The sequence below is a fragment of the Nyctereutes procyonoides genome, unplaced genomic scaffold (genome assembly GCF_905146905.1).
Source record: "Nyctereutes procyonoides isolate TBG_1078 unplaced genomic scaffold, NYPRO_anot_genome, whole genome shotgun sequence".
NCBI lineage: Eukaryota > Metazoa > Chordata > Mammalia > Carnivora > Canidae > Nyctereutes > Nyctereutes procyonoides.
The window spans coordinates 28,986,148-29,010,264 of NW_026575120.1; the positions used below are offsets into that span (position 1 = coordinate 28,986,148).

Genomic DNA, 24,117 nt, shown 5'->3' on the forward strand with positions numbered 1-24,117 from the left:
AAATGTTCTGTAAATGAAATACAACTGTGGTATTCTGGAATTGGCATTTTTCAATCACCACTGCTCTGGAGTTTCATCCGTTTGTTCTTTGGAGCTGGAGTTCATTCATTTTCATTGCTATAGAGTATTATTCTATTGTATGAAAATAATGTATTTGTCCATTCTGCTTTCATTGGACATTTGGGATGCTTTCATATTTTTATATGATAAACAATGCTGATATGATGTTTTTGACACCATCTTCTCCATGTGTGCCAGAGAGATCTATGATCTAGAACTTGGAGCGTAACTGGTAATTCTTATTTGCAGTTTTAGCATTCCTCCGTAACACCAGTTTGCTTCCTAGAGTGATTATGCCATGCTGCACTCCAACAGTACATTAACTCATTCCATGAGTTAATTTGTCAGACTTTTAAATTTTTACCAGTCTGTTGGTTTTGAAGTAGTAGAAGAATGGGGTGAAGATGGAGGAGGAGGGCAGATTTCCATTTCTCTCATTACTAATGAATTTGATGTTTTCACTTTTTTTTTTTTTTCAATTTGGGTTTCCCCTTCTATAAAGTATCTGTTAAAATCTTTGGTACATTTTTGGGAGGAGGAGGATTCTTTTTCTTTTTTCCTATTGGTCTCTATTAATTGTCAGTTGCATTTGTGGAAAATAACTTTCTTACTTTGTGCCTTGTCCTTTTTACTTTCTTCATAGTGATAAACAGAATTAATTAATTTAATGGATTTATAAATTCTTTCTTTTAGGATATCTGCATTTTTGTGTGTGTTTATTTCTTAAATGCTTCTTTCCATTTTTATTATTTTTAAAAAATATTTTATTTATTTATCCATGAGAGACAGAGAGAGAGAGAGAGAGAGGTAGAGACACAGGCAGAGGGAGAAGTAGGCTCCATGCAGGGAGCCTGACGTGGGACTCGATCCCGGGTCTCCAGGATCACACGCTGGGCTGAGGGTGGCGCTAAACCACTGAGCCACCTGTCCCCCGCCCCCACTTTTATTTTTAAAAAAGACACTTTCTTGTATTATCTTCTAAAAGTTCCATAGGCTTTAATTTCACTTTTCCATCTTATTCTCCCTGGGATCAATTTTTATGTATCCTTTGAGGTAATGTCAATTTCATTTTTTTCTATAAGGATAATCTTTTTTCTGGGACCATTTATTACTGTCTTCTCTCCCCTATTGGTCAGTTTGGCTAGTACTGCCTCAACACCACAGTATATTAATTGTTAGCTCTTTGTAGCAAGACTTAATATCTGTTCATGAGCTAGCCCTACTTCCAACTTTTGGTTCTCCAGGAGTCTCGGCTACTTTTGTTCTTTGCTCTTCCGTGTATATCATAGAATCAACCTGTCCAGTTTCACCCAAAAGCCTATAGAAATTTTGACTGGAATTTTTTGAATCCAAAGATCATTGAGAGGAGTACTGACGTCTTCCAGCACATGAACAGCTCTCCTTTTATTTGGGTGCCTTTAATGGCTTCCTGATACGTCTTTAACTATTGTCCCTTCTCAGTTCTTCCTCCTTTCTTTCTGAAAGTCTAACAGACATGTGTTAGAGGTATTTTCTCAATATTTTTTATGTTTCCTAACTTTCCCTTCCTTTCATATTTTCTATTTATTATGCATTCAGGTCATTTCTTTAGATCTGCATTGTAATTTACTAATTTTCTTTTCTACTATTTCTGTGTGCCATCTACTCATTTATTATTTCCTTTTATAGTTTTCCTTATGAAAAGTTATTTTTATTCCCTAAACAATAGTTTTAATAGTGCTTTGTTCTTTCATTTTAACCCCATCTTTTATTCCTTTAAAGCCATCCAACATGATTATTTCATATTCTACTTACTACAGCTTTAGTATTCTAGAGTGTTTTCTGGAGTCAGCTGCTTTTGCTGGCTTGTACTCATTGAGTCCTTTTTGTTTTCCTGTGGATTTTTTATGAAGATTTTACATGTCTTGGCACCTCTTTTATTCTATTCTCTGAGACCTGGTTTGCAAATTGGTTGCTCTAGGGAGGATTCATATTTGCTTCTTAAGCATTCAGGGAAATTTCTTAAACCATAGCTACTTTTGGTTTGCCTGGGTGGCTCAGTCAGTTAAGTGTCCATCTCTTGATTTTGGTTCAGGTCTCAGGGTTGTGAGGTCGAGCCTCTAGCCAGACTCACACACTGAGTGTGGTAGTTAAAGTCTTTTGGACAACCCAGGAACAAACTCATATAAAGGCCAGCTTATAGTCAAATATCCAAGGGGAGATCTTTATTTTTTTCCATCACATAGTGCCAAAATTCAAGACAGATTTTTTTTTTTAGTAGACCCCTGGAGCTTTACAAATAAATATTTTTATTTTATAAGGTAGTTATAGCTTTATGTTCTATAAGGTACTTTCTACTCTCTTTTACTGTTGAGGAAAAGCAAGCTCAGAGCAGTTGCAACATGGCTTGCTCAGAGTTACAAAGTTAGTAAGTGTCTAATCTGGTTGTTGTTGTTGTTGATTTCATCATCATCATTGTCCAGTTCACTCTCCCCTTTCCAACCCTAATCCTCTCTGTAATGGTGACATATGCCTTTTAAAAACCTTTGCGGTGTTCTAGAAAAGTAATAGGAGAAAGGTGCCTTTATTATTCTTACTTAATTGAATCTTCACAACAAGCCCATGTGGTATAAATTATTATTCCTGTTTTACAGATGAGGAAATTGAGTTTAAGAAACATTAAGTAATAGAGAGATCATGTATTTATTTATTTATTTATTTTGTTTTTTAATTTTTTTTTCATGTATTAATTAACTAAGAGAGTGAGGCTTCCCATCCAGGAAGCCTTTAAATCCTATCTCTGTTACCTGCTCTGGGTAGCCCATCCTAATAACTGGTTGTTGTTGTTGTTGTTGTTTTTAAGATTTTATCTATTTATTCATGACTGACACATAGAGAGGCAGAAACATAGGCAGAGGGAGAAGCAAGTTCCCTGTGAGGAGCCTGATGTGGGACTTGATCCCAGGTCCTCAGGACCACACCTGAGCCAAATGCAGACACTCAACCACTGAGCCACCCAGGTACCCCTATCCTAATCCCTGTTCATTCCCATTCTCTGCCACCTTCTTCCTGTTGTACCCTTCATAGTAGTTACATCTATTAGCCACACATCATGTGCCAACTTATTTATCTCTGTTTTCTTCATCAGGATCATAGGCCCAATGAGAAGAGGGGTGGCATGAGTTTTATTTACTTCTGTACAACCAGTAATTAGTTTAGAGCCTGAAATATAGCAGGCACTGAATAAAAATATTAGATGCCTGAAAATGGGATTCTGAAACTCATTTTATTTTTGCTACATACACTGCCTCCTCGTTTCTTAAAGATCTCTATTGAGTAGAGTTTCTCCTGTTATCTTGGAATTACAGCCAAGTCCCAAAGCAGAAGACCATAAACATTGTAAGTATCCCACATTCTAAGTTTAGAGAATTGTCAGTGGTTAAGGTCAGACACCTATTGGGAAAGCTGAGATCAGAAAATTATTCCACCAAGCCTTCACATCCACTCTTGTAAATCAAGTGTAATATAAAGGGCAGATGGAAGAGAAGATGTCACTCTATCTGGAATACAGTGTTAGTGTGGAAAATTTGTTTGCTTCCCACATTCTGTAGTTATCCCTAAGGGCAAAGGCAGAGGGCTCAAGAGAATAATCATACAAGTTAAGGGTGTTTGCAAGAAGATACTATAGACATTTCCACTTCCATTAGTGCATATGCTTAACTCGCGGACTTGACCACCTGGCCATCCAGTAGAAGAGAAGTGGTGAAGAGATGTCTTGGTGAATGAAGTACTGCCAGGCACAAATGAAGCACAAGCTAGAGTCCTCTCAAGTTCTTAGTTGCTTCAGGTTTTGAAATATTGGTGCCACCTATGCTTTAAGGCCAAATGCTAGAAATTTTTATTTGGAGAAGAGGAGAATCTAGTCTTGTTAGTAACATCACAACTTTGAGTGAGTTGGAGGCAAACAGAACAACGAAAACTTATGTGTCAGAAGAAGGCTGCATGATGCTACTAACATCTCGAGATCAGTGGGAAGATATGACATGATCTTGGTCAGGATGGCCAGTGTGGAGGGAGCTTTGTGGGGATAAGCCTGTGGTCAGTGGAACACATTGAGGCTACTGGGAGTCCAAGACAATGAGCTCAGCCTGCCCTATGGCTAGCCAAGACCAGAGCTGCTGCCTGCCTCTTCCATTTGAATGGTAATTTCCAGGGTTCTGAAAAAAAAATATTTTGACAATTTTTGCTAGTGTTCTTACCACTTTTATAAAGGAACAACTTTTCAGAATTTTTGGCACAGGAATGAGAATGGCAGAATGAATGTTAGTATCTTTTGATATGTCTTTTGATAAGTAGATTTTTTGTTTTTGATTAAATTCAATTCATCAATTTCTTCTCTCATGATTAGAACTTTCTGCATCCTAGCTTTAAAAAAAATCATTACCTACTCCAATGGATGAAGGTGATTTCTTATGTTTTCTTCCAGAAGCTTTATAGTTTTAGCTTTTAGGTTTATATATGTGATCCCCCCTGAAGCATTATTTGTTTATAGTTTGAGGTAAGGGTCAAGAAAAATTTTTCCCCAGCATGAATAACCAGTTTTCCAGCATCATTTGTTAAAAGGATATTCTCTTCTCTAGTGATTTGCTTCAGTGTCTCTTTTGAAAATGTACATGTATGAGTCTGTTTCTGGAAACACTTTTTTTCTATCATTCTGTTAATTCTTCCTCCAATATCCTATGCTCTTTTTTTTTTAAGATTTTATTTATTTACTCATGAAAGATTTTGATAGGGATTGTGTTGAATCTATGTATCATTTTGGGAAAATTTAACTTCTTAATGGTATTGTCTTTATTTACTTTTAAAGATTTTATTCATTTATTCATGAGAGACAGAGAGGGAGAGAGAGAGAGAGAGAGAGAGAGAGAGAGAGAGAGAGAGAGAGAGGCAGAGACACAGGCAGAGGGAGAAGCAGGCTCCATGCAGGGAGCCTGACGTGGGACTCGATCCCGAGTCTCCAGGATCACGTCCTGGGCCGAAGGCAGGTGCCAAACCCCTGAGCCACCTGGTGACCCCCAGTGTTGTCTTTAAATGCACAAATAGAATACTTTGATTCATTTACGACTCTTTAATTTTTCTCAGCAATGTTTTCTAGCTTTTAGTGTGAGGTCTTATATATATCTTATTAAATTTATCCCTTAATAGTTCACATTCTTGAATGCCATTGTTAGTGGTATTTTGAACATTTTATTTTTCAATTTGTAGTTGCTTATATATAGGAATACAGTTGAATTTTCTATATAGGTTCTATATACTATGATTGTAAAGTCACACATTAATTCTGGTAGATTTTTGTAGATTATTAGCAGTTTTACATGGTTATAAAATCTAAAAATGAAGACAGTTTCACTTTTTTATTCCCAGTCCATATGCTTTTTTCTCTTCTTTACTTTTTTTTCCTCTCTCTCTCTTACTAAGTGGTTAGGACTTGCATTATAATGCTGAACTGCAGTGATATGAGCAGACATCCTTTGTTTCAATCTTAGGGGGAACGTGTTTGATCTTTAGCCATCATGTATTGTGTTCTGTGTAGGTTTTTCATACATACTCTTTATCATATTGAGGACATTTTCTTCCCTCTCTCTGGCTTGTTGAAAGTTTTTATCATTTCTTTTCTTTCTTCCTTCTTTCCTTTCTCTCTCTCTCTCCTTCTCCCTTCCTCCCTCCCTCCATCTTCCTTTCTTCTTTCTTTTTTTTCTTTCTTCTTTCTCTTCTTCTTTTTCTTTCTTTCTTTCTTTTTCTCTTTCACAAGTAGGCCTGAAAGACATGTTCGAAGCATGAGGATCTGGGTAGTGATGAGTTAGTTGCTAGGGAGACAGGGAAATGAAAAGAACATGTACACTTTCTTGCAGGCCAGACTGGATGGGATGGACAGAGGTCACACAATGATAATATAGACAAACTGGGCTGGACGAACAGACCTGATTTCTATTCCTGGCTCTGCCACCAACTAGCTATTTGACCTCAAATAAGTCACTTTGCTGTCTATCTAGCACTGAGAGATACAGCTGAGAGCCAAGTGGATCTCAGAGAGAATTTAGTAGAGTTGCAAATATGACTAAAAGATTTGAAAAAATAAGAAATATGAGAACAGATTGATATGCCTGGACTTCTTTTGTCTGCTGAAGAGAAGGCTAAGACTTGGATTAGTTTTATACTAATTCTTGTTTACTGCACAAAAACAACCATAAACCTGTTCTCTGGTTTTATGGTGCCTTAATATCCCTTTTCTCCAATATCACATGTTCTGGTTTCCTTAGGTTTATTATAGGTCTTGAGATTAGGTAGTGGTTTATTCCTTTATCTACCTTTAACTAGTTGCTTTATTAAAGCCTCTTTATTGGAATAATCTGAGCTGAATTCAATTTTTTTTGCTAGGACCCTTCCTTCACTAATACAAGTTGGCAGTGTCTTCTCAACATATGGTATACTCTTGGTTCTCTCTGTAAACCTCGTCATCATGCTTAGGGCTGACCTCAAAGTAGATAAGTAGGTCTCTGCTTCTAACCCAGACCTACCACCCCATTCCTCATTGGTATTTACAATACTCTGGATTGGGCCTTAGGAAAATTATTTTAACTGCTTTGAATGTCATTTGACTCCATTCTTTGGGTCATGCAAGTTTTTACCTTTTTATGAGTCCCTTTTGAGAATGCAGATACTCTTATGGGGGACATATCCTAAACTGCCTTCAGTTGGCAAAATTGTGTTGGGTGATCTGTTCAGTGATACCACCAGTTGAGCAAGATTGTGGTTGAGGCAGTGTAGGTGCAGAGTGAGGGAAATTGAGAGGAGTAGAGAGTGGTGTACTAGCACAGAAATAAAGAGGGAGGCTCAGATGTTAAACTTTTCCTGTTGGTAGTTTTACTGGGAAGAACCCCATGGAAATCCAAATACTTTCCCCTAAAATTTCTGTGAATTCCCAGAGGGCTTATGTTATTTCTGTTCTCAGTCTCATGCTTTTTCTAAATTTGTTCAATTTTGGATTATCTTTCTATTCCAGAAGGCAACATCTATTCTGTATTCATTGACCTAGATGTAAAATTCAGCTGTTTCAATTTCCACATTCATAAAACTCCACTGCCTCTAAGACAAGGAGTAGACTTCCCTGAAGATTTAGGTGCAGGTGGAAAATATGGAGGAGGAGACAAAGAAAGCATTTCCATCACAGTATTCATCAACTTCCAATTGAACGTTAGATGATATTTTTAAAATGTCCTCAGCCACCCTGACACCAGGGCATTTTCACTGGTGCCTTTCAGTCCATTGCACATCCAGATCTTTTCTTCTCTCTCTCCCTTTCAGAGGGAATGCAGAGCAATGGAGCTTTTGGAGCCAGACATCTTGGCTCTAGTCGTGGCCTTATTACTTATTAGCTGTATGGCTTATTTAAGTTATTCAAACTGTCTAATGTCAGTTTTTCCATTAGCAAAATGGGCATGATAAAATTACCCATTTCCTAAGTTTGTCATGACTATTAAGAATGTGTAGTGGATGCTTGTTTTGCTGCCCACATGCCTTCTCAGGACCAAAATGTTCCTCTCTCTAGCTTCCAGGAGCCTTGGCTGCCAATGGTTTACAGCTGCACCCCTTCTCAGGCATTGCCCCTGTGTAAGAAAAGCTTTAGCCCGTGGTTACACTCTCCCAAGGGGCTGCCCATACCCAAAGACTGGTGGATGTGGAATTGCAAAGTCTCATCCCTGCCTGAAATTAGAACAGCTCTGAAGGGATGTTCCAGCTCTAGAAACTTACCTTTTGATCAGCTACAGCTTCTGTGGAAATTATATCACAGTTCAGATTCTCAATTTGCCAATTCTGCTTCCCTCACGAACCCTCCGCACAAGCTCCAGTAAACCTCAACACTTTGATCTCAGAATCTGTTTCCAACCTAAGAGAAAATAGCTAAAGTTACAGTAATTGAAGGAGGTAGGGAATAAATTGTTATTATCATTTGGAGAGTGAGAGATTTTTTTAAGGAGATTTTCTATAATATTTCAGATATAAATAGAGCTACTATATAATAATTCTATACAATAATTTGGAATTCTATATAATAATTTGAACTGTGAGTAGTAAAAATAAAATTATCTTAAATTTTGACAATGGAAAATGGTTATCTGGCTTTTAAAAATTATTTAAGTTTGTTATTTATTTAATTTATTTGACTAGAACATATTCTAATTAGCCTGCTCCAGTAGAAGTAGAACCTTGTTACCGAGTAATCGACTCTTACCTGATACTTTGGGCACTGTAATTTCACTGTCTCTGTGTCTTTGATTAATAATCCCTAACTGAGAATGTGAAATGGTGCAGCCACTCTGGAAAACTGTGTGAAGGTTCCTCGAAGAGTTAAAAATAGACCTGCCCTACGACCCAGCAATTGCACTGTTAGGGATTTACCCCAAAGATACAGATGCAATGAAACGCCGGGACACCTGCACCCCGATGTTTCTAGCAGCAATGTCCACAATAGCCAAACTGTGGAAGGAGCCTCGGTGTCCATCGAAAGATGATAAAGAAGATGTGGTTTATGTATACATTGGAATATTACTCATCCATTAGAAATGACAAATACCCACCATTTGCTTCAACGTGGATGGAACTGGAGAGTATTATGCTGAGTGAAATGAGTCAATCGGAGAAGGACAAACATTATATGTTCTCATTCATTTGGGGAATATAAATAATAGTGAAAGGGAATAGAAGGGAAGGGAGAAGAAATGGGTAGGAAATATCAGAAAGGGAGACAGAACCTAAAGACTCCTAACTCTGGGAAACGAACTAGGGGTGGTGGAAGGGGAGGCGGGCGGGGGTGGGGGTGAATGGGTGATGGGCACTGAGGGGGGCACTTGACGGGATGAGCACTGGGTGTTATTCTGTATGTTGGCAAATTGAACACCAATAAAAAATAAATTTATTATTAAAAAAAATAATAATCCCTAACTGAGATCCCTGGTGGCTCAGCAGTTTAGCACCTGCCTTTGGCCCAGGGCATGATCCTGGAGTCCTGGGATTGAGTCCCACATCAGGCTCCCTACATGGAGCCTGCTTCTTCCTCTGCCTGTGTCTCTGCCTCTTTCTATGTGTCTCTCAGGAATAAATAAATAAAATATTAAAAAGAAAATAATCCCAAACCAATGGATGTGCTAACAGTTTATATCCCCATAAGATATAAGAGGTTAACCTATGAAAAACTGATGAGTTATGATTTTATAGACCACATGAAAAGTTAATGCCATGGTAATTAAGTTATCAATCTGTAGAGAGATAATACATTTTACATGTGATTTAGCAATCTTTTTATTTTATTTTATATTTTAAAAGTTTTTATTTAAATTTATACATACAACAATATTAGTTAATACAGTAATATTAGTTTTAAGTGTACAATATATACAACACTTCCATACATCACCTGGTATTCATCACAAGTGCACTCCTTAGTCCCCATCATCTGTTTTACCCATCCTCCTCCCCACTCCCCCATCCCCCATGGTAACCATCAATTTGTTCTCTATAGTTAAGAGTCTATTTCTTGGTTTGCCTCTTTCTCTCTTTCCTTTTGGCTCATTTGTTTTATTTAACAATCTGTTTCAACATTTCTTTTCTGACTATTCATGTCTCAATTTCTTATACACACTTTGATTTTGCATTGGGTTTTGCTGCTGGCTACCTCCTTAATGAGTTAAATAAAACTTTATCAAATGCTCCCTATCTATTTGTATGAGAATATTACTTTTTAATAGTAGCTTTTCATAGGGATGTGTTTCTGGTTTTTTTGTTTTGTTGTGTGTGTGTGTGTGTGTTTCTGTTTAAACATTAGTTTCTGAAAGGGTCACATTTGACAGGAAGGTACCCAAAGTTCCATGGGGCAATTGGAAAGAGAAGTCAACATTCTGAAGTTAGCCAAACCCTATCATACTATATCCAAACTTTGGGTTTGAAGTATATGTATTTGCCAGGGTTGCTGTAATGAAGTCCCATGCATTAAATGTCTCAAACAATAGAAATTATCTCACAGTTTTGGAAACTACCAATCTGAGATCAAAGCAGGGTTGCTTCCTTTTGAGGTCTGTGAGGAAGAGTCTCTTTGGGTCCTCTCCTCTAGCAGCTGCTGGTTTGCTGGCAACCTTTGGCCTTCCTTGGCTTGTAGACACAACCCCCCGATCTCCGCCTTCATCTTCACATTCTCCCTGTGTGTGTCTGTGTCCAAATTTCCTCTTTTTATAAAGACATCAGTTATACTGGATTAGGACCTGCCCCAATGGCCTCATTTTAACTTGATTACCTCCGTAAAGACCCTAAATCCAAATGAGGTCACAGTTCGACCCGTAACAGTATGATTATTTTTCTCATTTCCAAGGTTTACTTTTTCTCCTCAACAGGTACCTTAAGAATGTCATTAACTCCTGATGAATCCCAATTGAGAAATCTCCCTCCTTGTTTTAAAATGAGATTTATTGCCACATCTCACAACAAGTCCATACTGGCATTGCTTTAGGAATGTAGTTATGATGAAGTAGGTTTGGGAAATAAATCCTGTTTAACAGATGAGTTCACAAGTTCTCAGGGGCATTTAGCAGCCCGAGTGCTTTACAGATTCCACAACAACAACAAAATGCCTTTTTTTGATACAGTTTTCATTTACATGATTTTAAATAAATAAGTAATTTTAATGGAATTTGGATGGTATTTTAAAAAATATGTCAGTAAATTTGTCTTAGGGGAGAGTGTGCTTTTGAATTTTCATTGGGTGGGTAGGCAGGTGGTGGGGAAGAATGATTCCTTTGGCAACCATGGAATTATTTACCACGACTAGAAGAAGAACCTTCTGTTTGAGTAACCCCTTTGAACAGTGTGACATGTAATGGAAGCTTGTTAAACGTTTACTCAATGAATGGAAGTGTCCAGGGAACTTGAAATATTTGAGAAGAATCAAATAAAAAACACCTGGGTGGCTCGGTGGTTGAGCATCTGCCTTTGGCTCAGGTCGTGATCTGGGGTCCTAAGATGGAGTCTTGCACCAGGCTCCCTGCATGGAGCCTGCTTCTCCATCTGCCTTGTCTCTGCCTCTCTCTGTGTGTCTCTCATGCATAAATAAATAAAATCTTTTTAAAAAACCACATATTTATGCAGAGATTTACCATATACTTTGCTTTGACTAGATGCAATGGGGCTGCCAATACATGTAAAAAAGAATAATAGTAGTGATTATTTTTTTTGTGCTTACTATGTGCCAATCATCCTGCATGCACTTCTTTTTAAAATTATCTCTGAGCTAGGTAATATTGTTCTTATTTTACATAGAAGGACACCAAGACTAAGAGAGTTCAAGCACCTTGACTATATAGCTAGCGATTGGTAAGGTTAAGTGTGCTCTTAATCTGTACACTTGAGTGCCTTTCAGATTGGCCTATTTCTAGGAGAAGCTTGTGTTATTATTGTGGAGATGGGACATTTATAATTGAGGCAATTGGAAATTTGGCATAGTAAGACTCTAGCTGCTTTGTATGTCTCTTTTGCTACGTATGTGTGTGCTGTCAAAATTTCATAAAAATAACCATTGTATCATGGTTAAGTATGTACAATCTGGATTTTGATGCCTAGATTCAAATCCCACTTGTACCTCTTCCTATCTCTGTGATTTTGGACACATAGCTTAACCATTATGTACTATCATTTTTTTTAAATTATAAAATAGGGTATAATAAAAGTACCTCCCTCATGGTTGTGAGGGACCTATATGGTATATAAAATGATCTGTACCTGGCAAAATGTGTTTCCTGCTAGAATATAGGCTTCACAAAGGCAGCAATTTATGTCTGTTTTATTCATTCATGCATCTTACACATCTAGAACGGTGCTTGGTATAAAATAGACATCCAGTAAATACATTGTTGAATGAATGAATATATTTCAATGTGTAAATGCCAGGGCTTAGTCACATTTGCAGATGTAATGAAGTAGTCACATGCTTGTACATCAATGTAGAACTGTGGTTCTCAGCCTGGGATGCTCATTAGAAATACCTGGAAAGCTTTTAAATAGACTGATGTCAAGCTACATCAGTCTCCACATTGAGCAGCGAGCCTGATGCGAGACTGGATCGCAGGATCCTGAGATCACGACCCAAAGTGAAGGCAGATGCTTAACGACTGACCCACCCAGGCGCCCAAACTATCAGAAGCAATTTTTTTGAATGACTTACAACCCTTAGGAAACTAAAAACAACCTTTGTTTTAATATTTACATTCTTGAAAATTTCAATTCACATTAAAATTGTCAAAACTACTTTGAGTTCATATGTAATATGGATTAGGATTTAGGCTCAAATAATTACACAGGATTTGTTCCCCTAAATAAGTCTTTAATGGAATATTTGGAGTTTGTATGGAGCTTTGGACAATTTTTTTTAATCATGTGGACTAATCTTAACATTGCTGGCAGCTCCTCTAGATCAACCAAGGAGCATCGTGGGCTGCTTTGAATATAAACAAAGTTAGTACCAAAATAGCATATGGGGAAAAGCACACTAACACATACACAATGATTAAGATCCCTCTTGAGGCACTTGGGAGATTAAACCAAGGTATGGAGTACCTTTCTAGACAGCTGCTTCTTTTTCTAAAATAAGGAGATGAGTTCACCAATCCCTGATGTGTCAGTTGCTTCTCTTAGGAGACATCCTGGTTACGGGAATCTCTCAGTTCTGATGCTTCTCTGCTTAGCAGGCGGGGTCCTCATTCTATTCTATTCATAGAATCACCCAGAAAGGGAGTTGGCAAGATGGGGATGGATTGAATATAGGAGCCATATAAACTTGGAATCAGAGTGGAACCAGAGCGAATTCAGAGAAAATTGCAAAAATGGATAATTAGAGGGTATCCTGGCTAAACAACCACTTACATGTTTTCCCATAAATTTTAAAAAATTCTTTGCAAAGAGTATATGCTGCACATTCTTTCAACAAATACATTATAAAAATGTTAACACTATCCCATGCCCTTTGCAAATGTTATAGCAATAGGATTTTATTTTACGTGGATCACAAAGCCGTTTTGATGTCTCTTAGGCTTCTTAACCCTGAATTGTACCTCTTTTGCCTTTTTCTTTAAAGAGCTGTTTTGAAGGATTTCTGGCCCTTTCTGGAAAGTATATCACCGAAATGCACAGCCTGGGATATAATTCAAATCTTCCTAATCAGATTTCTCAAACCTTGATCTAATCAGCAAGCTGTTTTGCTTAGCTCTTTGGTCAAGTTCATTCATTAACTCAGAAGGCATTTATTGAATATTTGCTGTGTCTACCCCAGGGCTAGAATGTAATAAGATTAGTAGATGAATTGAGCCCTGTCCTTTAGGAGTTTGTAGTCTTATTGAATGAAGTAAAGGAAATAATAGAATGCTATTTAAAATGTACTATGGCTTTTATACTTTAAATATGTTTGAGGTCTTTCATGGCAGGTAATTGACATTAACCATGACTTTGTGCGCCTGAAACCGCATTATAAAATATTTTCTTTTCGTATCTATTTCACAGTTAATATCACAGTCTCCTTTTCAAAGATTCTTTTGCCATTATAGTCATCCCAGCAAAGTGTTGTTATAAGATTAATAGGAAGAATCACTGCCGTCTCACTGTCTCACTGACTGTGGGTTTGGGAAGATTCTGGGCCAGAGTCAAAAATAAGAAGTTGAAACCCCATTGATTTTTTTTTTTTTTTTACTGGAGCATATTGTAACATAAAACCCCTGCCACCTCAACACACCCCAAATCCTACCACTCTTAAATGTCATCTCCTACAACCAAGATGAACCCACATAGAAAAATAACTTATACTAATTTTATTTGAGGTCTGAGAAATAGTGAAATTGCTTTCTTATTTTGGAACAAAAGGTGTATACATATATGAGCTATTCAAGAAAAGGATTTTCTCACATGGTTGTTTAGAAAGATAGAAAAGGCTGTAATCAGAAGTTACCTCCTACTTCCCTATAGTACCTGCAGGTATTTTTCCTGTCCTCCTTCCTAGGTAATATCTTCTTGCGAGGCCCATTTGCAGTTATACACCGGCACCACTTTGATGATTCCTACTTATTTTCCTCCAAATAAGTGTTTAGGTGTGTCGTACATATACAATTTTCCTCTATTAATGTTATAGAAAACCAACCTTAAATTTGCATCCACAATGAGGGATAAATAAGCAGCAAAAGCCCTTACTTATTGTTTCTATTCACGGGCCGGGCAGGAGTGCCATTTGACCGTACTTTCATTGCAGGGCTTACTCAGGGTTGAAGGTATGTATGTCTTTCCTTTTATTGCCATGTGTTTTGTTTTTTTTTTGCCATGTGGCTCTTATAGAGACACACGTAGCCCTTCACCCTAATTTGGTTATTTTGGCAGTGTGTCCCTCCTGGCTGTTTTAATTAGGAACACAGGCTTTGGTGGTCAGAGTCAACAACTTCTAGTGAGTTAAGCTCATTTATCCTGTGGTTTCCACTGTACGAGCAGAATTGTATTCCCTCCCTTCTTTTTTATTCTCATCACAGCTCTCTGCGGCTGTGCATGAAGACATGAAGGGCTTGTATTTTCCTCACTTATTCAAGATTTAGGGATTCTTCAGTTCTTCCAAGGCCTTGTGCTTTGGCACTTTTTTTTTTTTTTTTGTTAGAGTACTTAAATTTAGGTTGTGTTTTAAGGAATCAAAGATGGAACCTGTAGATTCTGACTCCACAGAGATCTGATATTCTTGTGATGAAAGCCGTGACTTAGAATCACATATAGCCTCCTCCAAAGCCAGAGAAAAGTCCTAAAGAAAAATATGACAGAGGTTCCTTGAACTCAGGTGGAGAAAAATGTGTGGGCCCTGAAGGAGCACCTTCCAGGGCTCCTGGAAGAGAGAATCTTCCAGTGTTCTTTTCTTATTGCTCAGTGGAACGGGATATACTTTGGGGTGGAGGGCTGTGATATTGTGATTTATAAGAAACATACATTTGGTCAACTGAATGACCAAATATAGATTTCTCATATGTATTTGTTCTTCATCCATAGATATCTGCTCACAGTTCCTGAAACTTGTGATAAGGGCAAAAGAGGTGTTTTTCATTATGTTAACGAAGGTGGCTTTGTACCCCACTCAAGGGTGGGGGCTGTTTGCCAGGAGGACCAATCTTGTGATGGGAGGGTCAGAAGTTTCAGTTCTACCCCCCTTTCCCACCAGGGAGGAGAGAGAGAGGCTGAAGGTTGAATCAATTGCCAATGGCCAATGGTTCAATCAACCATGCCTATATAATGAAGCCTCCATAAAAACCCAAAGGGATGGGGTTCAGAGAGCTTTCAGGTTGGTGAGCATTGGAGGTACTGGGAGAGTGAGGGCCCTGGATAGGGCATGGAAGCTCCACACTCCTTCCTGTACTTCACCCCTGTATCCCTTCATCTGACTGTTGATTCATATCCTATATCGTATCCTCTATTCAATGGGTAAATGTAAATAAGTGTTTCTGTCAGTTCTTTCAGCCACTTTTACAAATGAATCAAACCTAAGGAGGAGGTCATTGGAACCTACAATCTGTAGCTGGGTGGCCAGGAGCACAGGTGACAGCCTGGGGGTTATGACTGGCGTCAGAAGTGGGGGGGGTGGGAAGTAGTATTTTAAGGCTGAACCCTCAACCTACAGAATCTGATGCCAGCTCGTGTCAGAATTGAGTTGAATTCTGGGACACCCTGCTGATACCTGAGAATTGCTTGATGTTGGGGGAATCTCCCAACTCCCACTCCTCACCCCCCACCTGGCTGCCAACTTTGGAATTGGCTCTGGGAACGCAAAAGAGTTGGTGTCAGTAAAGGGGCCAGAATGGATGTTGTTAATTATTTGCCTTGATGAAAATGAGGAAAGAGAAGATTGTGTCATCGGAATGTCTTCATTAAAGGTCTACATACTTGTAATGACTCTTTGGGGGATTACATAAAGCAAGTACATTGTGTGCTACCCAGTGGGAGCTTCTGAAAGTAGGCTATTGGCAGGCTTGATGTGATCACTTCCAAATACTAAAGACCTTTACGGTATTTCTAAGACTTCCTGAATAAGGGATGGGGGGAAGGGGCTGGGCACTTGCTAAGCTCTTAGACATACTTGGCCATTGATCAGTGGCTGCACAATCTTGGATTCTTTTCTGGATTTTACCAAGCCTTTCTTTGGGTTTTGAGGCTACTGTTTATCTTGGTCAATTACAAATTCCATTTCTGGGTGGAGTTTGCAGAGATCAATGAACAGAGAAGAGAGATCATCTGCCCCTAGATTCTAACAGAGCTTTTATGTTTTATTCTTATTCCTCCTCCTTTCCTGGGCAAGTTCCTTGCAGTGGCTCAGTCATGATGGGATTCACCATACATCTGGCCATCACTGCCTCCCTTTTCCCCATCTACCTGTCTGCAGCCTTGTTCCTTTTTTATAGTGAGATCGGTGAAGGAGTCTGAGGATCTGGGCCTCCCTGGGGAATCCAAGTGTCTGCAAGTCCAGGGTCCAGGATGGCAGATTCTTACTGCAGCGTTCACATCCTATGAGATAGGATGCTGAGAGCTAGTGGGTGTAAAGTGCATAATGAAGTTACTGATGCTTTCTTTCAGGGGTCCTGGGTAAGTTAGTGCTCCCCCACTTGCCCAAATGTACTTGCTATTGTCAACCTAAATAAAGAGGTAAAACAAGGCAAGCTCAAATTATCAGAAATTGAGTTTATTTGAGAATAGCATGGGAGTTGCAATTCAGGAAATGAAAACTGTAGCAAGCTGCAGGCAAGTCCATGTAGCAGTTTGGGGTTGGCTGTTTTTATGGCCAGGAGTGTGAAGAGCAGGGAGTCTAGCCTGAGTTCAAGCAGCAAGTTCAGTGGCTTGAGGATGGGGAGACAATCTTGGTGGATGTTCATTGGTTGAGGGATAGGTTTCCAGTCTTCTGTAAAGCAGGCATTAACCAAAATCAGTCTCTAAGTTCTTAAATTTTGCTTTCCTGAGGGTGTATGTGGAAGATTCTCCATTTCATATCCTCTTTAGATTAAAGTCTCTCCACAATCCCACTGAGCAGTTTGAAAACTAGCTCACAGGAGGAAGCATGTATACATGCAGATTCCTGGGCTTCGCCCTCAAATCTGTCCAGGACTCAGCTGCAGGGTCACAGACCCACCTGAGTCTAGTTCAGGTCGTTCTCAAAGCACACGTGGGCATGGCTATGGAGGGAAAACCCCTCTCCTTTCCAGGGAGCCACTTAGTTAATTCATGAATCGGTACTTATATTTAAGCTTGAGACCCTTGTCTGGCATTTTTCAAGGAGTTGTTCAGAAATTGTACTTATGTTATTAATGGTGATACCACAGAATCTCCCTGCTTTCTTCCTCTATCTTGCAGTTCTCAACTTGTCCACCGGGCTCTCCTCTCCTTTCCCTTCCCTTTTTCCTGTAGTTGTTAGATTTGCTTGCTAAAGCAACTCCTCTTATTTCTTATCTTTGCAGACCAAGGTCAGGGCTGACTTTCTCAACCTCTCCTGATTCATTCTGTCCTTTCCGACCTGCATTCTGTTATGTTCTTTTTAACAAATGCAACCTAAGCAACATGCTTTGGTTTTATCTCTCCGTGGGCCTTTGTAAGATAGTGGTCTTTTAGCAGGTGCCTTTTCCTGGCAGATACAAATCAGTCTTTTCCCACTTGGAACTTCAAGCTATCTGCAGAAGTCCTCTGCAAGGATGAGGAAGGATGTTCTTGAGAGGAGCAAGACTGAACTTGGCCCTGTGACCAGCTTGGAGAGCACTTTGTTGGGAAATAGAATTTCAACAGAAGACCCCAGGAGCCTACTTTTCTTCTTTTCTTAACTTTTGTCTCTGACAGCTTTAAACTTGTCCAAGTATTGTGACCACCCAAGCCCTAGATCTCTCTCTCTCTCTTTTTTTTTTTTTTTTGTAGACAGAGAGACCAGCATTCTGCCCTCTACCCTAAATAGGGACTTACATTTTAATTTCTGGTTCTGAAGCAATACTGCCCCCCAAGTGATCCCCTCAGGCTCCCTGCTGTCTTTTGAGATTTGTCAGCCTCTATCTTCACCATGCACTTTAGAGACCTATATTCCAATACATTTGCAAAGGTTTTCGTATGTGGAAGACTAACTCAGGCATTGTTTTTACCCCAGGGGAAGTTTTTAACTGTGTATTACCTTCTGATGTTGGTTTTTCTTTGTGTTTTTTTCTTCTGGCTGCAGGAAAGCAATCTCCCGGGCAGGCCTGCAACACCTGGCTCCTGCACATCCCCTCAGCCTTCCTGTGGCAAATGGTCCAGCAAAGGAGCCCAGAGCGACTCTGGACTGGAGTGTAGGTGTTGGCTTTTTCATTTCAACATAATTCAATTGCATGTGTGTCTCTCTCGTTCTCGGGCTCCCTATGGCTATGAAGCAAGGCTTAATAATTTTCAATATTGCTCACTGACCAATCTTCAAATACCTAAGCCATAGCTCCATTTGCAAACCTCCAGCAACATAGCTCCTTTGTATGAAATCAGATGTGTTTCAGACTAAAATAAAAACTTCATGAATTATTTGAGGCACTACTGCCTGGGTTTGCAGCTGTGAGATAAAAAGTATCTCTGTGCACATACTTTATTGGTTCTTGCCAACTTGATGATGAATAGAGCTTACTCTTAGCAACATCATGGCATCTAAGCTTAATTTCCTCAGCTCAAACTGCCTTCTTTTCCTTTTAGGTGCTTGTTTTCTTGTTTTTGTTTTCCCTGATACAAGATGATTTCATTTTACATTTTAGGTACTTCATGCCCTCCTGTCTGATATACTTCTGCCCTTAACACAAAGGTAGATGGGTCTGGTATCAGTGGTTTGAGTATAGTAACAATTTTAACCAAAAGACATACACAAAAGCTATTAACTTGAGCTGAAGATTGCATTCTGAAGTTCTTAAATTAATTAGAATACATTTATTGAGGGTCTTCAGTGAATCACGTTCTTGGTCAAAGACATCTATAACTGTGTACCGAAAGGCTTTGTCCCTTCCTTGAAGGAATGAATGTACAGAACAGCATGAAGGTAGAGGAGGACTGCCCTAAAAATTTTGCCAGTTTGATCTTGATGGTGATTCTTGTTTGGCATTTGTAGTTGCGTTGAACAGTGGGGATAATTCATGTTATCCCATATTAAAGAGCATGGCAGGGTGGGGGAAAGGAAAAGTGGTTTTTTAATTAAAATATATATTTTTAGCCCATCTGTCATGACTTAATGTCCTTTTATATTAAAACAATTCTTCCTCTTTCCCAAGCACACACTTACTGACATTCTTATTTTACATTCTGGACTCATGCCAATGTACGCTGCCTACCTAGAAGAAGACTGGACTTAACTGAGATGCAGCTTTTTCCATGATAGGGTCGTGAGAATGCTCCGATAGCACCTGCATGTGCTGGATTGGTGCTTAGGATGAATGCTCCTTTCCTGGAGTTTCCCTATATTCTGGGACAGTGACTTAATAAACTCTTAAACCATAATGGAGTATATTTATACCAGTGTTTATATAATTAAAAAGAGTTACATGTGTAAATAAGCAGATAAATAAGATCAAAGAGCATCATCCTTGATCCAATAGTGAAAATGTTGGGAATCAGGGACCCAAACCAGCGAATTTAGTGTTTATGATGCATAAATAACCCTCTGACCCCCAAGTAGTAGGACCCTATTTGAGAGGTAGGATTCTAATGAAGGATAGTTTAAATCACTGACATAGAAAAAGTCATTAAATCCTTTTGCCTCTTGGGTGATGTTAGTCAAGTTACTTGATTTCTTTGAGTGTCCTCATCTATAGATGGGGACAATTGTAGCCCCTCCCTAAAGGGGACTTCTTGAGTGTTATTAGGATCAAATATGGCAGTAAGGGTGAGTGAAAGTTCTTTGTCAACTGTGCAGCCTGCAGATTTATTTAATCAGAAATAATATAGTTGATGAATTCAGTAATTCATCACATATTTGAGTCCCTGCTTTGTGCTAGAGCCTGTGGTGGTTCCTTGGGATTCTAAAATGAGGAAGATGGGATTTCTGCCTCTGAGAAGCTCAGGAAGCAGTCAGCATACAAAAATCAGTAGCAAGAATATAGGGTGGTGACACCTAGAATAGAGAAGCCCAGAGTCATGGAGTGCCAGGAAGGATGCTCCATCTCTATTTGATGGTGGAAATAGTTATCAGAAAATACTTTTAAAAAGAAGTGTCCTGCTTGAGCTGAAGCTTAGCAAGAAGGTATTATTTTCTGATTCCTGTAGAGATGTATGCACTCTAATATCTCACCAAAATGGTATTTTGGGCTAGTGGTGGGAGGCTGCACTACATAGCAGGAGAAGAGCAAGTAAGAGCTAAGCTCTTTCTTCCTCCCTCTCCTTTGATTGTGGGCACCCTGTCATGGCGCCCCAGTGAAACGATGGCATGGCAGGAAACACTTTGGAGATGTTTAACAATGGAGGGAGCACTGAAAGCTTCCTCTGAAGACACTCCATCTGAGGACATATTTGAAGATCTGACGTGTAAGGAGCTATAAAGATATGACTGAGAAAAAAATTAACTGTGGACTGATACTGCTGTTAGCGAACTAAAGCCAAACAGTGACCAACACTACAATTCCTTATTTATGATTGATTCCTTATTATGATCATTATAAAACATTTTTCTCAGAAGAGAGGAAGAAGCAGATGGTTAAAAAACATTTTAAAGCTTTTTTTTTTTTCTAAGACTTGCCCTTGCTTCAAAATTTTTGGCTTTTCCTAACAAATGTGCTTTTCACTAATTTGATTTATGTCACCTTAGTTTGCTGGTTTGTTCACATTGCTGAACCAGGATTTTCTTTGTTCTGCTTAAAGTGTGAGTTCAGGCCATGGGCGTGACTTGTCTCTGTCATTCCCTCATCTCACCCCCTGCCTGGCTCCCTGTGGAAAAGCAGCACGACCACCTATGCCCCCTCTATCAGCCCATTCTCTGGACTAACGGCACTGAAATGATCAAAATTCACTTACTCACTTTTACTATTTACTGATCTCTGATTTGGCTTGGAGCCTTTTATGTTTCCCAAATGAGGGGGTGGCCTTAGGGGGATGAGGGTCATCTCAAAGGTTTATAGGACTCTGAGCCCCTGACTTAAGTCACCTCCCCTCTCTGCATTTCACCAGCGGAAAAACAGATACAAAAAGCTGTTTGTGGTACATCTGAAGTTGCAAGACAAATCAGGATGAATTAAAAACTTAGTCCCTACATTTCTACTTATGGTAGAATCCCAAAGGGGTCCTGTTTTGACTTTGTGCCAAAGCCTTTAGAAGGGGCACAATGATTTCCATAAATATCTTTGTGCAAAGGGCTTTAAGGAGCAACCTGCCTACAGGGGTGCACTGATTTGGTGAGCCTAGACTGTAGGCACCTGTGTACTTTGGCCAGGTGTATCCTGTTGTAGGAATCGGTTTGATGTGTTGGGTATGCAAACTTAATAATTTACTTAAAGTATTCATATTCTCATTTTCATATTCTCATTTACCTACTTAGTGATATATATTATCTCTCTCTTATTTTTAGCTGTTTCTCAAAGTCCCAAAACTTCCCTCTTGCTATGATTTACTCAAATGGTTATGAGGACTTATCAGATTGTGTCTCTCATATGATCTCATTTTCTTGGTGACTCTTCATGAACATTCTCTCCTGCTCCTTGAGCAAAAACCTGCCCCTCCATGCATGTCAGGGATAGAACCCTGCATGTTGATGTGTGGGGAGTAGCCAAATCAGTCTTCACTATGGTGCCTGAGCCTTCTATTGACAACAGTAGACACATGTGGAAATTGCTATTTCCTATAGAGATTTCCTCTCTTGCTCTGTGCCAAGTCATACTCATCTTTTCAACTGGCCTAATTCTGTTTATCTTATTCACTTTTTGCTTTGCTTCCTCACAATGCCTCTACCCATGGTGCACTGTCTTAGAAACCTTAGAATCAAATTAGTGGTTTTTAGTTGCTTTCTTAGTCCAGGTTCTCAGGTCGATTTCAGGCTCCTTGAAGGGAGGGACCAAGTTTTTTGCCCAGTTTTTCTTCTTCACAATGGAGAGCATGGGATCATAGGCCTACCTGCTATTTGGCTGCTGAGATCAGGGGACAAACTGATTTGGGCAGCTTTTCTATTAAATTGGTGAGAAGTGGACATTTCAGTGGGAGTTGACCAGCATTCAGATTATCTCCAGTTCCTGAAAGGATTGGTAGACAAGAGTCCAAAGCTTCTTTTGAAAAAAGAAACGGGTTTATGCTATTTGAAACCAAGTAACTCTTTAAAAATCTCTTTCCTAGTATGACACACTTAATTAAGTCTTGGAGTACAACAGTGGTCTGATCTCATTCCTCCCAACTTACCACCCTTCACCCTTATGGTGACAACCTGTAGGGGCTGCTTCCATGGACACACCGTATCATGCATGTTGACCAAACCAGTTTTTGGGAAAACAAGCTAAGTTGCCAGAAAGGGAGTAATACTCAAAAAGGAAAAAAATTCTCATCTCCTGGGCTGGAATCCAAGGTTCCGGTTTAGAGTGATTTAGCCCCTGTAGAAGTATGTCTGTTATATAGATAATGTGTGTCTTCTCTTAAATGTCATATGCTTCATTCTATGATGGAGACTTAATTCATACTTAGATATTTTTTCCCCTCTTTTTAGTATTATAGCAGGGAGCATAGGAGGTGGGTCTCTGTCTCCACTGTTTTATAATTTGTTTTTGCCCATTACACTGCCTAAAACAACTTTCAAAGCAATGGTGAAAAAGTCATCCAGATCTTTCTTAAAGGGCATGTTGGTTTTAACGTCGATTTTAATTTCAGTTCATTTTTCCCTCCCTCCTTGGAAAATTTCCTCCAATCGTGAGGGCTATGGAAAATAGGATCAACACAAACAAAGCCAGATTCTAAGTCCAGACCATATTTTCTTGCCTCTAGTTGACAATGCTAAGAAAATAACTGCATTCTCCTAGGCAGGTAGAAACAAAACACAGTTATACACCACCTCACCACTTGGTTCAGGAACAAGATTAGGGAAACAGAATCTTCACGCAGGATTGGTTTAAACTGGGTTATGAAACTAGGTCATCTTATCTTTAGAAACCTTGAATGAAGAAACAGGAGGAGGCAGGTGTGTATGGGTATGTGTGTGCGCATGTTCTCATTTCAGTCTTATTTCAGATGGCAGGTCCTGACAAACCTGTGCTTTTAGGCTTTAGCTCTTGTACCTTCAGGTCTGGGTGTTGTCCCCAGTAGTGACTCTCACCTCAACATTTTCTCCACTCCCATCCCCATTTCAAAAACGGTTTAGTCAGGTTAATCAATGTACCTGATGCTTGAGAGGTCAGGAGGAGCTAACCAACTATAAATCAGTGAAGGTCCTGGTCCTGGTCAGCTGTGTTAATAGTGGGACAGATCTAGCATGATTTCCAGAACCCTCATAATCCTTTATTTCTCCCAATTTTAAGAATTTTAAATTATGTCACACTGGCTGCTGGGAGTTATCATAGAATCCCACAGTTTCACAGGTCATTGAGAAGTGTCTGGGTCTGAACTTCTGCCTCTAAGCAAGTGATTATCTAAACTAACACTGCCCAATAGAAATACAGGTGAACCATAAAGTATTTCTAAATTTTCTGGTAGCCACATTTTTTTAAAAGTAAAAATAAATAGGTAATTTTAACATGAGGACCATATTTTGTTCAGCCAAATATATAAAAAATATTACTATCTCAACATGTAATCAGTATAAAAACTATCAGTGAAGTGGTTTGCATCCTTTTTTTCACGCTGAGTATTCAAAGTCTGCTGTGAATGTTACATTGACAGGATATCTCAGTTAGAGTTAACCATATATCAAATTCTCAGTAGCCATATACTTATTGGGAAGCACAGAGCCAAACCATCTGAGACAAATTCTACCTACTATTATCATGAAAATTTTCAGGGAGAGACAGTTGAGATTTCCTT

General features: G+C 39.1%; 1 protein-coding gene across 1 annotated transcript in view; it reads left to right on the plus strand.

Annotated features, from left to right (window-relative positions):
* DGKI (diacylglycerol kinase iota) overlaps nucleotides 1-24,117 on the plus strand; it is a 420,356-nt gene that overhangs the window by 127,672 nt on the left and 268,567 nt on the right. Inside the window, 1 exon segment of the mRNA XM_055335472.1 lies at nucleotides 18,341-18,449. Coding sequence (XP_055191447.1) covers nucleotides 18,341-18,449 — 109 coding nt within the window.